Below are 14,229 nucleotides of genomic sequence, written 5' to 3'. Positions count from 1 at the left end.
CAGTTAATGCTGTTAAAATACATACACAGTTATTAACATTATGTACAGTTTGTAATAACAGTCAAATTTTTGTGTACATTTTAATTTTCCTGTGTCATTTTCAGTGAGTAATTTATAATTTATAGGGATAGCTAGATTAAAAACATTTAACAAATTAAAATTTTTTTCAGTCTCACTTTTAAGAGCAAAGAATAAATGGTTAGTTGTTTTTCATCCTCGCGTGCTGGGGACATTGTCAGACATTATGAAAAAATAGTCGGTAAGAAATGTTCAATAAAATAAACAGTAATAAACAAAAAAGTCAATTTAAACAAACCCAATCAAATTTGTTTAAAGTCTTAGCTTTAAAAGTAAAGGATGAATGATAATTATTTATCCTCGCATGCTGGGACAATGTCCGCCATTATAACAAAAAATAGGCATTATGGAATCTTACAATAAAATAAACAGTAGTAAACCAACACAGTCAAATTAAAAAAATCCAATCAAATTTGTAAAGTCTTTAAAAGTAAAGGATGAATGATAATTATTCATCCCCGCATGGTGGGGCAATGTCAGGCTATAATAAAAATTAGACATTAAAGGTGTATTGCAATAAAATAAGCAGTAATAAACAAAAAAGTCAGATTTTAGTGTGGTTTTCAAAAGTAATGAATAAATGGTAATTATTTATCCCCGCATGGTGGGGCAATGTCAGTATATAATAAAAATTAGGCATTAAAGGTGTATTGCAATAAAATAAACAGTAATAAACCAACACAGTAATTTTAAAAAACCTACCAACAGATATAAGACCTGCCCCATCAATATTAATTCCCCCAAAACTTAATGCTTGTAACTGTGGCCAACACCAACTTAGCAAGCGAGCCACGTTGTTGTCAAACATACCTGGAACTGGGCTGTAACAAGGAACAAAATTATTTTATACAATAGGGGTGAAGAGCTTTAGTCAGGCAAGCCATCAAGATTGTATTTGAAGCTGTCATTGTACAAACAAGAGGAATTAGTGGCCATTTTATACAGACATTTTTTGCATTGGAGCGAAGGGTTTTTCCTGTATCTATGATTTTATAAAATTGTAAAGAGTTTTTATCTTTTTCTTAGAAAATATATTTAACAGTAACACTTATTAGGTAGGAACATATTTGTAATTTACTGTTTTTAACCCAAATAGCTTTCAAAAAAAACAAAAAAACTTATAAAACGAAAAGTAGCACTTTTATAGGTAAAACAAATTCACTTTTGTTGTTTATTTTTTATAAAAAAGGTAAAAAAAAATGTTAAAATTTCTCACCATGGTTGTACTGGGGCGACCTCAAGTGACACGATATCCCGACAAGCAGAACCGAGCGACCACCCCACCTGGTGGCAAAGAGGGTCGATCGAACTTCGATAAACAATATTTCGAATTTTGCTGAAAAACAATTGTTAAAATATTGATAATTTTCATGCATGATGCAAAACCAAGAATAATGTTTAAGTAACAAAGTTACTGTTTTTAATACAGGTGGAGTTAATTTATGTGTAAAACAATGGTCTTCCCTTCTACGTATTTGTTTTTTTGGAAAAGTTATATTTTTACAAAAAAATCATACTTTATTTGATTCATATATTTTTACATAAAAAAGTTTAAAAAAAATCTTTAAAATAATTGACCAAATAACATAAAATTTAAGTATATGTCCTACAAATTAAAAAAAAACAAAAAATATTCACCGATTGTAACAACTAACGAGCCACATCACTCGACTTGTGATCACCGGGTCGCATCTATCGATCGCCAGCACGAGGAGTTTGTCTCCGCATCTTTTAAGGATCATCTCTAACCCTTCCTCCAAACAACCTGTGGTGGGGTGGGTTATAGAGAGAATTTCATTTTAAAGTTAGGCGGAATATATATTTCATATTACCCACACAGGAACATACTTGGTAACTCTTAAGATGCCACGGGGTGTTTGAAACAGAACACCTGTGTTATAAGGACTGTCGTTTTCCGGCCACGCATGGATAAACTTACTTACAATGATGTCTAAATGAGGTTGAATGAATAACTGAATGTAACTTACTTTATCCTCGCGTGGCTGGAACACGACAGTCGTTATAAAATAAGTGTTCTGTTTCATACACCTCGTGCCAGCTTAGAAGTTACCATGTATGTTACTTTGTGGGTGAAAATTTAAATAAAGAACCTGTTTCTGTATCTGGAGCATCCATGTTAGAAGGCAGAAGACTTATGTTGTGTAAGTGAAGGTAACAAGTTTCCGATGACCATTCTGATATTCTCTTCAGTAGCTGTGAACAAATAGTATTAGAATCTCAAACTTAACAATGTGCAGTTTGTGGAAAAAGATGGCTTTATTTATTATAATAAACATTTAAAAGTGTGTTTTATAATTGGGATTTTGTCTGAAAATTGCAATGAAATAATACTGAAAAAAAGTGTTTTTTTTCACAATTAAAATCTTGTCTAAGAAATGCAGCAAATTATACTTAAAAAAGTGTTCTTAATTTGAATCAATTTTAAAGTTAATCTTAAAATAAAAAGCTTGTCTCAATAGCAAAAAGGTTTGAGGTATGCATTATGCCCAAATGAATTTGGTAGTAAACAAAGAACACTAAGAAAAAACGTATTCTCACGACTTCCATAGGCCGTTGTTAATTGTTTGAAACAAGATCAGGATATTTGGATATTATGTGCTAAAGGTGTCCCGTTTTCCCCACCCTACTATACCTTCCCTTCCATACGAAGATTGTCAAAACGAATTCGACTCCAAAGTTGAGAATGTCTCGCTACGTCTCGCCATTCCCGACACACGAGGGCCATAGAGAGCAAGTCGACGTTTCTCATTCGTGAAAAAATACAAAAAAGTACAACTCGACGATCAGAAGCAAAACTTGACGACTGAGCCTTCTAGAAATTTAATAAGAAATACTACCTTGTTAAAAATATTGAATTTCTATTCGATATCCAAATGTTTAAAATTACAAGTTTTACAACCATTTTAAAAATTAAACTGTTACAATAATTCAGAAGCTGACAGTTTATGATGAATATTTTAAATAAATGATAGTATAAAACAACTTTTTTTGTTTTCATACGGCAAATAATGTGTAAAAACTAAAATACATTCTTTTTAAAGCAAAATGCTCACCTTGTTGTTAGTGATTCTGTTTGAAAATGGGAACAGTGACATTCCGTCAACTAAATGTGACGTGTCGACTCCGTATAACTGCTCTTTGTCCCCACCTCGTGGTGGCCACTTTCGTTTCAACTCCTGGCTGCTTGGGGGCTCGAGGACCGATAAAATAAACGGATCTACTGGAGATGTCCTAGAAAGAAAAAGAAAGTAAAGAAAAAAATATCCAATACTCCAACCCAGTGGTCTTTTATACAATATCTAAATTGTCTATCATATAAAAAAGTAATCTTTGCATGACTGGGCAATGGGTACAAGGTGTATGAAAAAGAACGGTCACGTGACCATAAAAAAAGCCTAAAATACAGTACAGGTCAAAAATTTTGCACTGTAATCTTTTTCTTTTGCATTTAAAACAAGATAAGAGTAATGTACGTTCGTTACATACCGGTCACCGCTGTTGTTTAATGTTGATTGTGTGTTTGAGTTATTAGCATGGTGTGGAGATGCAATGCCAGAGTCAATAGATCGTGGTGTGTAGTTTATTGAACCTGCGCTTGTCTGTAGAAATGTATAATAAACATGAGTGAATTTTAAGTCCGCAATAGTCATTTGAAGGATAATTAATCATATATTCTTATCAAAAACTCTTAAACCACATAGCTAAAAAAGTAAAAATGGTTGTTTTCTTTTTTACTTTTTATAAAATCTTACATTTAAACTAAAAATCTTACAGGATAAATAATAGAAATAAATAAATTAATAGAAATATGGGTGAATATAGCAATAGTCCTTTTTAATCAGTATACATTGGTTTTTACTACAAATGTCATTAATTATGCAAACCTAACTATAAAAATATGATACACATCCTATATTACCTTAGACCTTTCTCTTTGTTTGTGTCTTCTGTTGTTTGAATGTTGAGACTTTGTGTTGCTAAATAATTAAGCAGGTAGATATATATGTGTGTGTGTTAAGTGTAACTAGATGCTACCAACCTTTTACCAGGTAAAGATGATCTTCTAGGTAGCTGGTGGTGGTTTCTTGTACTGGAAGGGCCCCTGTATGACTGAAATTAAAGGTTACAAACTATTTTTACATTTGACGGTTATAAGAGAGTTTTTTTGGCATTTACTAAAATATACCAAAGAAAAAGCAAATTATGGATGATTTAGTTTTAGCGACTTTCTAATTTGGGGGAATATATTTTTTACTAATTAAACAATGCAGAAGAGGCAACTAATTTTCCTCTGTAATGAGAAAAGTCCTATATCACAAATACAATCCAATTTTCCATCCCTAAAAAAATAAATCAATTTAGTATTTACCTCAAGTTGTTGTTCAGCTGTCTCAGCACGTTCCAAAATTTCTTCTAATAATTCAGAGAGTTTTTTCTTAGCATGACGTTCTTTGTTCGCTACAACTTGAATGAATTGCTTCATATGATGCTCCTCTCTAAAAGTTATAATTAAGAAGATATTTTAGCTTTGTTTAACAAAGATAATGTTATTGCATGAAAAAATATTAAGTCTTGAATTAATACTTGCAAATTATAATTTTTCCTTATCTTTTTAAATACAATAACCGAATAACGTAGAACAAATTAATTACATTAGTATTGTAAAAGAAAGATAGCAACAAAATGGCAGTTGTTAAAAACGCTTGAATCTATCAAAGAAAAAGTATCAAATAAATAACATGATGGTTAAACCCATATCTTGGTTTAAATGAGAAGCAAAATAGCAATGATTTTATTTACACTTTACTGATAAAAGTATTTTGTAGTACTGTAGGGTAAGATGGGAAACATTTAGCACATAATATATAACAATCTTTATGGCATTTTAAACAATTAACAAGGGTCTATAGGAGTCGTGAGGATGTGGATTTATAATTCCTTGAATATTCTTTGTTTACTACTTAATAGAATGTCCCATCTTTCCTCAACCTAATACATAAGTACAAGTAAAGCTTAAAAGTCCTTGACAGTCGGAAATATGTCATGTTTTAAAATGTTTAAAACCAGGATTCTGTTAAACAACATTGTGTATGAAACACTCACTCTATTTTTTCTTGAAGTTTATGCTCGGCTTCAATTGCTAAAGTTTTGTATTTGGCTGCAAGAGCAACTCCTGCATCCACTTGCCTCCGGAGCAAATAATCATCTTGAGGAGCATGGGAGGAAGTATGAGGTTGAGGAAGACTCGACTGAGGACTTAGATTGGATGTTGAATGCAGAGGAGGGTTAGGAGAGGACTTATCGGGTCTGGTGAAAAGATAAATAAAAATGAATAAAAGTGATAAAAATATAAAAAGAGAAAACCTGAATAAAAAGAGATAGAATGAATACAAAGAGGTAAAATTAATGAAAAAACGAAAAATTAATGAAAAAGATAAAATAAATAAATAAAAAGAGAAAAAATAATTGAAAGTATAAAGAGAACCTAATATCTTGTTAGTTTGGTTTGGCTACTATCTCAAGCACTCACGGTAAAAATACTTTATTTGTTTTAAAATTAGTTTAAAAATTAAGGTCCTTCTTTGATAAACGGGACAGCTTAATTTTTTTCTTCAGAAAACACACATTATGGTGTTCAAAATAAAAAAAATTAAAAAAACTTTTAACATTTTCACACCTTGAGTTAATAAGCATGTCAGTTTCTTCAACAAGTTGAGACAATCCATGAACAGTTTCCCAGTTTGTTCGAATCATATTTAAATCTCTCTTCTGCTGTTTTATTTGTTCCAGTTGCTTTGCCATCTTTATTCTATTAGCAATCTGCTTTGTTTTGCTGGAAAATTTCAGTTGGTTTTAAAAATTTACTTTTGGTATATTAATATATATATATATACAGCTTATAAAGTATAACACTTTTTAGATTATTTTAATACCATTGAAATAAGTGTATTACGTAAATACTAAATACCTGTCAAATTTCCCAAGTTTGTTATCCATTCTGCCATAATAAAACTACTTTTGGTGTATATATATAAATTATATACTTTTTATATTTTAGAAGTATTACAATACAGTGTATTATGTAAATACCTGTCATATTTTCCGAGTATGTTGTCCATTCTGCCAGAATACTTGTTAAAGATGGCATCAACTGCATTGCTGGAAGGTACATCTTCTATTGTTCCCTACAAAAACATGAAAAACACAATAATATGGCTTGAAAATTTCTAACAGCTAATAAACTTCATTTTTTAAATATATACGGATCAAAAATAAAACGTCAAATGTAAAAAAACAACAATTCTTCAAAAATATTTAAAAAAATGGGAAAAGGATGAAACAGTTACCACTTTCACTCTTTCTGGTCCTTCTGTCTCACTTTTTTCCAAGAGGTCAGTTGATTCATTTGTCAGGTTACCATTGTTGCCTGTAGATATGTCATGTATGATAGACATGTGCATACGAAGAGCAACGAGGCTTCGGAAGCGTTTCGAACTGCCACACGAGGGACATCGGTAAGGGAGCATGTCTTCTGAACTGTAGTACATGCTGCCACCAAGTGAGGAGTTCATTCCGAAACCTACAGCTACAAAATCAACCTAACCACCCCTGGAATTTTTCAGTGAATTATATAACAGGTTCACAAATCTGATTTGCACTTTTGATTAATTCCCAATGAAAAAATACAAAGTAAACCCTTGGAAAAATCATCACATTTTTCCCCCAAAATAAAAATCATGTTTCTTCCATATTTTCAGCAGTTTGCTCTTCTTCCGGAGCCGGCAAGCGTGACACAATCTCAATAATCTCATCAATTTGCTCTTCAGTGATTCTTTCTTCGCTTTCTTCCACAATAAGGGAGATCTCAACTGCGGTTGTTGGCCGAAGGTTTACCAACTGTAGCTTTTCAGCTTTGGTTAAACCAAACGGCAAAAGCGCTTTCAAAGTTGTTTCTATGCACGCCTGGTTCTGTAACCCTGCTGGTGTCTCAGAAAGATACTTAATTGTTTCATACGTTATTGTCGATAAGTTCTGGTTATTCCTTGAGTTCTTGTTCTTGCTCAGCTTTTGCTCGTTTGCGTATTCGTTTAAAATGTTCAGAACTTCCATATTACTTAACATAGCAGAACACTTATTGGTTACTTCCATTTCGTACAGTTTAGCTCAACACTCGTTTAAGTTTTTAAAGTTGACCTTATCAAAAACGTAATCAACATGTCTTGATCTGGTAAAAATATTTTCGTATGTTAACAAAAGAACTTTTTATTTTTGTTGCTTCGGAAATCGCGTCTATAGTTTCAAGAAAAATTCCAACTATGCGTGTAACAACACAGATATCTTATAAATAATATAAACATTCTTTAGGGGGGAGAATTTTGGTGAACATTTCTGTGTCACTACTTTTTAGTATAGCCATGTCACAAAAATCTAACCCAGCGATTAAAAACGTATTAAATGGACATTTAAGAAGCACTGTTTCAGGTTGCACTATCATGCCTTTTAGTTTGTGACTTTCAAATGTGTGAACTCTCATGTGTTTTTTATTTACAAAAAAAACACAGTTTTTTGAATAATTTATTCTATTCAATCTCATTCGATAATCAGGAACATTTACACACGACATAAAATAAGACAATATTAAAACAGAATTTGGCCACAACTAGTAAAAAGTTCACTAATATTATAAAAAAACAACCATTAAAAAAATTGAACCTAAACCAATTAGAAAATGATTGTTTGCTTCAAACATTATAGACACAGGCCGGCATATTTAAAAATCATTTTAATAGATTGTAAAATTGTATACAAATACAGTGATTGGGCAAAAAAGTATATTTATCTAATTCTAAGCTCCTTCATTTCTTAGATCATCACGAATAACTCTGTCAGGATCCAGAAACGAATAACAGTCAATATCAACTTTGATTTGGCGCAGTTTTTGGATAAGGTTACGGACTGTTGGATTTGGGTCTATTTCTTTCCATTTTTGAAACACAGCTATTTTTCTTTCTTCATCTGAAACAAAAAAATGCAAATTAAGTTGAGCATCACACCACAGTTTCAATGGTACAGTTCCAAAAATAGATCCACTGATTTTAATATTTTATTACTTCTCCTGTGATCTTGCTTGATATTATCTATTTGAGCAAATGAAATGCCAAGATCAGAAGCCAGTGTTTCCCAAGAGCGTGCATAGTTCTTTCCAAGCCGTCTACAATCTTCATCAGTTAAGTTGCGATCTCCAACAGATAGCTGAACATATATACAACATAGACGTGAATTACAACTTAAAACAAGGACCTCACATTACTTTCTTGGATTGTTATCAATAATTTATATACTGCAGTAAAAGATAAATATACAAAAATATATTTCAGAAATAAAATATCTGTAAAAAATTAGAACACATTCAATACACAGTGATTACTGAATGTAAAGCATTTTAAAGTTAAGGCAAGCTATATAACTTATTAAAATTACCGCCATGGCTTTCATGCCATATTAATATCGTACTACAGGTACACGGTACACCACTGACTGTTTTACTGTAAGTTATTTCAATGTAAGCATTTTAAAAACTTAGCTGAACTAGAAAGGTGACTAAAAGATGAAACTCGCTTTACCCATTATGAATGAATGAATGAATGTACCTTACTTTATCCTCTCGTGGCGGAAAAACGACACTGTTATAACACGGGTGTGCACCACTAGTGACCACTGGGTTGGAACAGTTGCCGCTAAGTGTTTTGCTCAAGGACACATACGCCCACAATGGTAGCAGCGACAAGCCTTGAATCCATTACCTCTGGGTTACAGGCAGGCCCGCTAACCACTTCGCCACGGCGCCGGACAAATTATACATATTTAGACTTACCTGATCATTTTCATTTTGCGCTATATGCTGGTTATTGTCGGGTTGTGCTGCCAAATTATCACCAATCTCCATTCTTTTACTTTGCTCTGCTGTTGGGTGATGTCCCGTGAAAACTTCCGTAAAATTATACCTATAGTTTTCTAAGCTTCGTTGGAATGACAGTCTGTTCAATTTTGTCTGTGGAAACAATAGATTAGTCACTGCCCACTGGTATATAGATTGTAAGACAACTTGATTTTATGTTGAGGGAAAAGCCAAAGGCATAATATTAGGTATGCCTGGTGTAACAGATCACTCCTATTTTTAAACCTGACAATGTATGTTTCAGGCTTTCAGCACCCCAGTTTACACATTAAAATTGCTTTCTATATGTTTTAAAAATCAGTTTGCCAATATTGGGTGTACACCCCGGACTTGAATGCCGTTTTACCAGAAGTTCTTGTTTTGCTTGCATAACAGCATGTTGTAATACTTCTTCATCCGTATGTGTTAGAGGTTTCAATTCCGTTGCAATGTCTGTCAAGACAAAATCAAATTTGTTTATATGCCTAATACATTTAGAGTTTAATAAAACAGTTTACAAAAACATAATGAGCATATGCATAACATATAACTTACCAAGAAAGGTTGGCCTGTCATTTGAATTTTGAGCCCAACATCTTCTTAAAAAATGTTCAAAAGCTTCATAATTGTCTATTGTGCCTCTTAATAAGTTCAGGTCAGGTCTACAATTTGCTAAAACTCTAGGCGGAATGTCATTGTTTGATTGACCTAAGAGAGATGGCATATGGTGAAGTTGCAGTTGCCATTATTATCAAGTTTATAGAAAAACTGCTAGAAAAACATACAAACTGAGATTATTATCTTTAAAAAGAAATATTGGTGCCAAAAGTTTGTTATGTATCTAATTTGTGGGAGTATGTGTCTTTGGGCAAGACAATTAACAGCAATTGCTCCAACCCAGTGGTCACTAATGGGTTGCCCGGATTATCAGCCATACTTAAAAAAATTACCCACAAAGTAAAGTACATACATGGACACATGGTAACTGGCACGAGGTGTATAAACACCTATATTATGACTGTGGTTTTTGGGCTACGCAAGGATAAAGTAAGTTACATTCATTCATACTTACCTCTGTAAGGTATCTCACGAGCAAGTAATTCCCAAGCAAGAATGGAGAAACTAGAAATAAAAAATCAAGATAAAATTAATAATAAATCATTAACAAAATATGCATTTAGTATTCTATTCTATGTGGGTGAGGTCCCGCCGTGTGCCACACCATAGGTGCTAGGATTCAGGCCAGGATTGGCCCATTACCTCAACACCGGGATCTAAATAGAGGATTACCTGTACACATCATATTTTGAAGTTCTTCTGAAGTTGTCACTAAAAAATTCTGGTGCACAGTATGCTATAGTTCTCATGCTGTTAGGATCCTGTTTTATTACTCGATCTCTATTCTCGGTCACTGTTGAGAATCGGGCAGCACCAAAATCAGTAATCTGGAATTAAACACGTTTACCTTTTCTTACTAATTTGGTAGTATGTGTGTGTAAAACAGAACACCTATGATATAACGACTGTGTTTCCCCACCATGCGAGCATAAAGTAAGGTATGTTGATTTAAGTGATTTATTTTATACAATGGTTAGCAACTTAGCATACTACATTGAATGAATGTAACTTACTTTATCCTCATGTGGCTATAACACAGGTTTTCATACACCTCGTGCCTGCTGTTACTGTCTATGTATGCTACTTTGGGGGTGATTAATTTTTATGAATATTTGTTTATGTATGGCTGATAATTTGGACAACCTATTAGTGACCACTGTGTTGGAGCAATTGTGGTTAAGTGTCTTGCCAAAAAAAACATACACCCACTACCCACAGTGGTGTAGCTACGACGAATCTTGACCCCATTACCTCTGGGTTACAGGCAGACGTGCTAACCACTTTGCCACGGCACCGAAACTTTAACCTTACATGTGCATGAAGATCTATATCAAGTAAAATATTGCAAGGCTTCAGGTCACAATGCAACAATCTTTGATCCGCATTTATCTCGTGCAACTTGTTCATTGCAACTGCTATTTCGTGCAGCATTCGAAAGGCGAGACAGTTGTCTGGATACACCTTGTATAGAAAATTAATGTTTTAAGCAATATATAGGTTGTGCCATATGTACAATATAGTGAATGTATTATCATTTTACTTATGTACATAACTACTCACCTAATCGCATTATACAGCTGTAACTTACAATTCAGACAAACAGACTTTTATCTAACATTTAAGGAAAAATATGTTTTTACTTAATTTATTAATATTTTATTATTCATTAGTTTATCGATGTCTGCATACTGTTTTAACTCTAAATCTAAAGCCACCAGAAATACACATGAAACAAATTTCGTTTAATGCATTTGTCACATATATATTATATATATATAGTACTGTGGTGTAAGAGTAAAATGGCACACAAAATTTCCTAATGGTGTTTTTAACAATTAAAAAGCACTTTCGGAATTAAGAGGATTTAGTTAAAGTTAACTATGTAAATTTCTTTGTTTACTACTAAATGACAAAATACAGGGATAAAAAATACCTTAAAAACATGGATCATCTTACCCCAACCTACTATACAACAAAGAATAATGATTCCTGTTTTAAACGAATGTCTTACATTGTGCCTATGCAGAAGATCACCCAAGGAGCCGCACTCCATGAATTTGAACACAAGACCATTATATAACAAGCCACGGTAGTATTCCGAAATAAAACCAAAGTAAGGAACACATGCATTTTCATCGGTGGCCCTTTTATTTAACTCTTTTTCTTCTTGAAAATTCCTGAAAAAGTACTATTGCATATTATAATAATACATTTATATAAGTGTTCCCAACAATTTAAATAGCCAATAAACATTACAGGTTACACCACACCACATATCTATGATATGATTTTTATTTGAAATGTTTCGGTTTAAAAACTAAAACTCTCTTCACTCAGTATTCATAAAAAAATATCCTATTGAGTATCAATACAGCTATACAGGCATTCTTTGTATGAAAGTTAATGATATATATATTACAGCAACTTGTTCTTGTACATACTGTTCATCCATATGTATACGGCAAATCTTCACAGCAACTGAGTGATGGCGGTTATGCCAAGCTTCGTAAACTGTTCCATAGCTTCCTTGTCCAATTGGAGCAAGTGCAATAGGGTCAACTTTTAGTTCACTCAATTTTATGCAGTTGTCCATTGATTTTATTCTATCTTTGCAATTTTACCATGAATTGCCTAGTCTGTCAAAACTAGATACACATAAATTTAATTCATTACAGTCTAAAATTAAAATTGGGGACACTACAACACAAATCGCAAAACACATGTTCCATTTCAATTATTTATATATATGAATCTTTTAGGTCAAATGTTGGTATAACGAAGAGGAACACTACAAACTACTGATAATCAACAAGCAAAACTAACATCGATCTTAAAATGTTCAGTTGTTTTTGCAGTTTTAAAGCATTCAATATATTCTTGAAAATTGCCAAATTTCCTTGCAATCGTAACCTGACGCTACAAAAGCTTGGCCAGATTCGTCACAAAATCGCACCCCACAAAGCTGTGTGTCTCTTATTGAAGAACACCATTCATGAGATACTTGTATAGTATCTTGGTTGGAAATTTTCCAAACTCTTAAGAAGCTGTCTTCACTTGCAGAAATGACATTGTAACTTGACTTCTCTTCTAAAGTGGTCGCATCAAGACTTGATACTGCACGGACATGGCCAGCTATGTCAGCAAGCAGGGTGAATGAAGACGAATCAAATATACGAATGTGCCCAGTAAGGTACCCTGCCACCACCATGCCATTTTGTACCAGTTTCACAGAAGTACAAGCTACACCAGTACCAGGAATTTTGCCGGATAACAAGAGATCTGAACCTGCTTTGTAGCAATGAATTGTCCCACCATCATCTGCACTTACCATATCGACCCCATTAGATTTTGAGGATTGCAAACCAGAGAGACACATAACAGGTAGAGTATGGTCATGTAGTGTAGTTTTAACTGTGTACACATTTTTGTTTAGACAAATAACAAGAACTTTACCACTGCTTGTTCCGACACAAATATATTTCGATTTAGCACATGCGATACTTAGACATGAGCTTGTTTCATCAATTTCACTGTTTGCCAATGAAAACATCATTAATTGGCCTTCAGAGTCAAAAATGACTAGTCCTTTATGGCTAAGCACGACCAGAATATTTTCTTTTAATAATTGGAGCCACTTGGCAGCTACTACATTACTTTTATTTTTAGAGCCTGGGTTGTCAGGGGAAATAAGCGCGTGTACAGTTGTGCCACTTTGGAAGCTTAATAAATTAACATTAGTGTTATGAATTGACAGCAAAGTCATTGATTTATGTCCCGTATCCCCGTCGTTCTCATATTTCACGTCTAAATTACCATACAAACTTGAGGAACTTTCAGGAAGGATATGGGTTTTCACTTTTTCATACATTTTATTGCGGATTACTTTGTTGATTGGCACGCTGCTGAAGAACGTCTTGTTTATAATCTTTCCAAGATTGTTGCCGAACAAAATGCTTCACCCAAACTTTCGGACAAGCGTTTTCAAATGCCGTTTTCAAAGTAGCGCAATGTTTTTCTTGGTCCTCTTCGGATTTATAGTCTCTTGTGCACTGAACAAAATGGTCTCTAGCTTTCCAGCATTCCTTCCGTTTACTTGCACTTGGAGCGAAAGACTGTTTTTCCATTCCCACTTAAGTATTCAACTACAATAACACCTTTCTCTCTTTGTGGAGAAACAAATAACATTGAATTGTGTTCTGTGTTGCACAATTTTTTCGGCAAATCTGCGGCGAGTAGAAACCGCAATTCCGATTCAAAAGTCGCTTGTTCTCCGCTTAAATATGGCACAGCGAGAACATATCGTCCATGAAAAAATATATATCTTTGTATTTTATTTAAAAACACTTTTGTTGCGAACTAAGATAATTTTGTAAGTGTAAAATGTCGGGTTGCTTTATTTATTTAGTTTATAGTTATTAAACCGTATAGCCTGGTAGCGTAATATAACTTGTGCGTTGTACTTTGTAATTCATGTTAAATTATACAAGAGTGTTCGTGGCATAAAGCATTAGTTTATGTAGAAACAAAATTCATTATGTCGCAATGAAACTCAAAAACGATGTTTATGTTCTTCA

General features: G+C 33.3%; 4 protein-coding genes across 6 annotated transcripts in view; all 4 read right to left on the bottom strand.

Moving 5' to 3' along the window:
* LOC100179677 (F-box only protein 41) overlaps positions 1-6,715 on the bottom strand; it is a gene marked incomplete in the record, with an annotated part of 7,650 nt that extends 935 nt beyond the window's left edge. The window contains 14 exon segments of the mRNA XM_018811363.2: positions 781-899; positions 1,295-1,414; positions 1,717-1,843; positions 2,190-2,292; positions 2,732-2,911; positions 3,153-3,330; positions 3,586-3,698; positions 4,019-4,076; positions 4,139-4,209; positions 4,469-4,595; positions 5,203-5,406; positions 5,777-5,932; positions 6,190-6,284; positions 6,447-6,715. Of these exon segments, the coding sequence (XP_018666908.1) occupies positions 781-899; positions 1,295-1,414; positions 1,717-1,843; positions 2,190-2,292; positions 2,732-2,911; positions 3,153-3,330; positions 3,586-3,698; positions 4,019-4,076; positions 4,139-4,209; positions 4,469-4,595; positions 5,203-5,406; positions 5,777-5,932; positions 6,190-6,284; positions 6,447-6,671 (1,876 nt within the window).
* On the bottom strand, positions 6,709-7,314 carry cgrp-rcp (calcitonin gene-related peptide receptor component protein). The gene is given in 1 exon segment (NM_001032603.1): positions 6,709-7,314. A coding segment is annotated over 1 exon segment (375 nt). The 5' UTR covers positions 7,210-7,314; the 3' UTR covers positions 6,709-6,834.
* Positions 7,315-7,657: 343 nt separating this feature from the next.
* Positions 7,658-12,296, bottom strand: LOC100181177 (receptor-interacting serine/threonine-protein kinase 2-like). 3 transcript variants are annotated; one of them, XM_026833746.1, is made up of 11 exons: positions 12,097-12,296; positions 11,667-11,832; positions 10,934-11,116; positions 10,328-10,482; positions 10,110-10,159; positions 9,593-9,745; positions 9,405-9,490; positions 9,081-9,151; positions 8,975-9,026; positions 8,211-8,352; positions 7,658-8,115 (listed from the first exon to the last, which is right to left on the bottom strand). In XM_026833746.1, exons 1-11 carry the CDS (start codon positions 12,246-12,248, stop codon positions 7,946-7,948), a joined length of 1,380 nt encoding a protein of 459 aa, XP_026689547.1. In that variant the 5' UTR covers positions 12,249-12,296; the 3' UTR covers positions 7,658-7,945. The 3 variants fall into 3 exon arrangements, with proteins under 3 accessions (XP_026689547.1, XP_026689546.1, XP_002128565.1); XM_026833745.1 differs by having other exon boundaries at positions 8,975-9,151; XM_002128529.4 differs by having other exon boundaries at positions 8,975-9,151; positions 10,967-11,116.
* A 4-nt stretch (positions 12,297-12,300) lies between these two features.
* On the bottom strand, positions 12,301-13,916 carry LOC104265525 (WD repeat-containing protein 54-like). The gene has a single exon (XM_009859735.3). The coding sequence runs from the start codon at positions 13,521-13,523 to the stop codon at positions 12,522-12,524; it is 1,002 nt and encodes a 333-aa protein (XP_009858037.1). The 5' UTR covers positions 13,524-13,916; the 3' UTR covers positions 12,301-12,521.
* Between the last annotated feature and the right edge of the window lie 313 nt (positions 13,917-14,229).

Source organism: Ciona intestinalis, chromosome 3 (assembly GCF_000224145.3).
Source record: "Ciona intestinalis chromosome 3, KH, whole genome shotgun sequence".
NCBI lineage: Eukaryota > Metazoa > Chordata > Ascidiacea > Phlebobranchia > Cionidae > Ciona > Ciona intestinalis.
This window is presented reverse-complemented; position numbering and strand designations above follow the sequence as displayed.

What these genes read in the sequence shown, in the direction of transcription:
- LOC100181177 (XM_026833745.1), bottom strand. Translation starts at nt 12,248, where the DNA reads ATGGACAACTGCATAAAATTGAGTGAACTAAAAGTTGACCCTATTGCA. An exon ending in TGACAGGCCAACCTTTCTTG is followed by an intron (nt 9,491 to 9,592) that starts GTAAGTTATATG and finishes TTGTCTTGACAG; the next exon opens with ACATTGCAACGGAATTGAAA. An exon ending in CGCAAAATGAAAATGATCAG is followed by an intron (nt 8,353 to 8,974) that starts GTAAGTCTAAAT and finishes ATATATGTTCAG; the next exon opens with CTATCTGTTGGAGATCGCAA.
- LOC104265525 (XM_009859735.3), bottom strand. Translation starts at nt 13,523, where the DNA reads ATGTATGAAAAAGTGAAAACCCATATCCTTCCTGAAAGTTCCTCAAGT.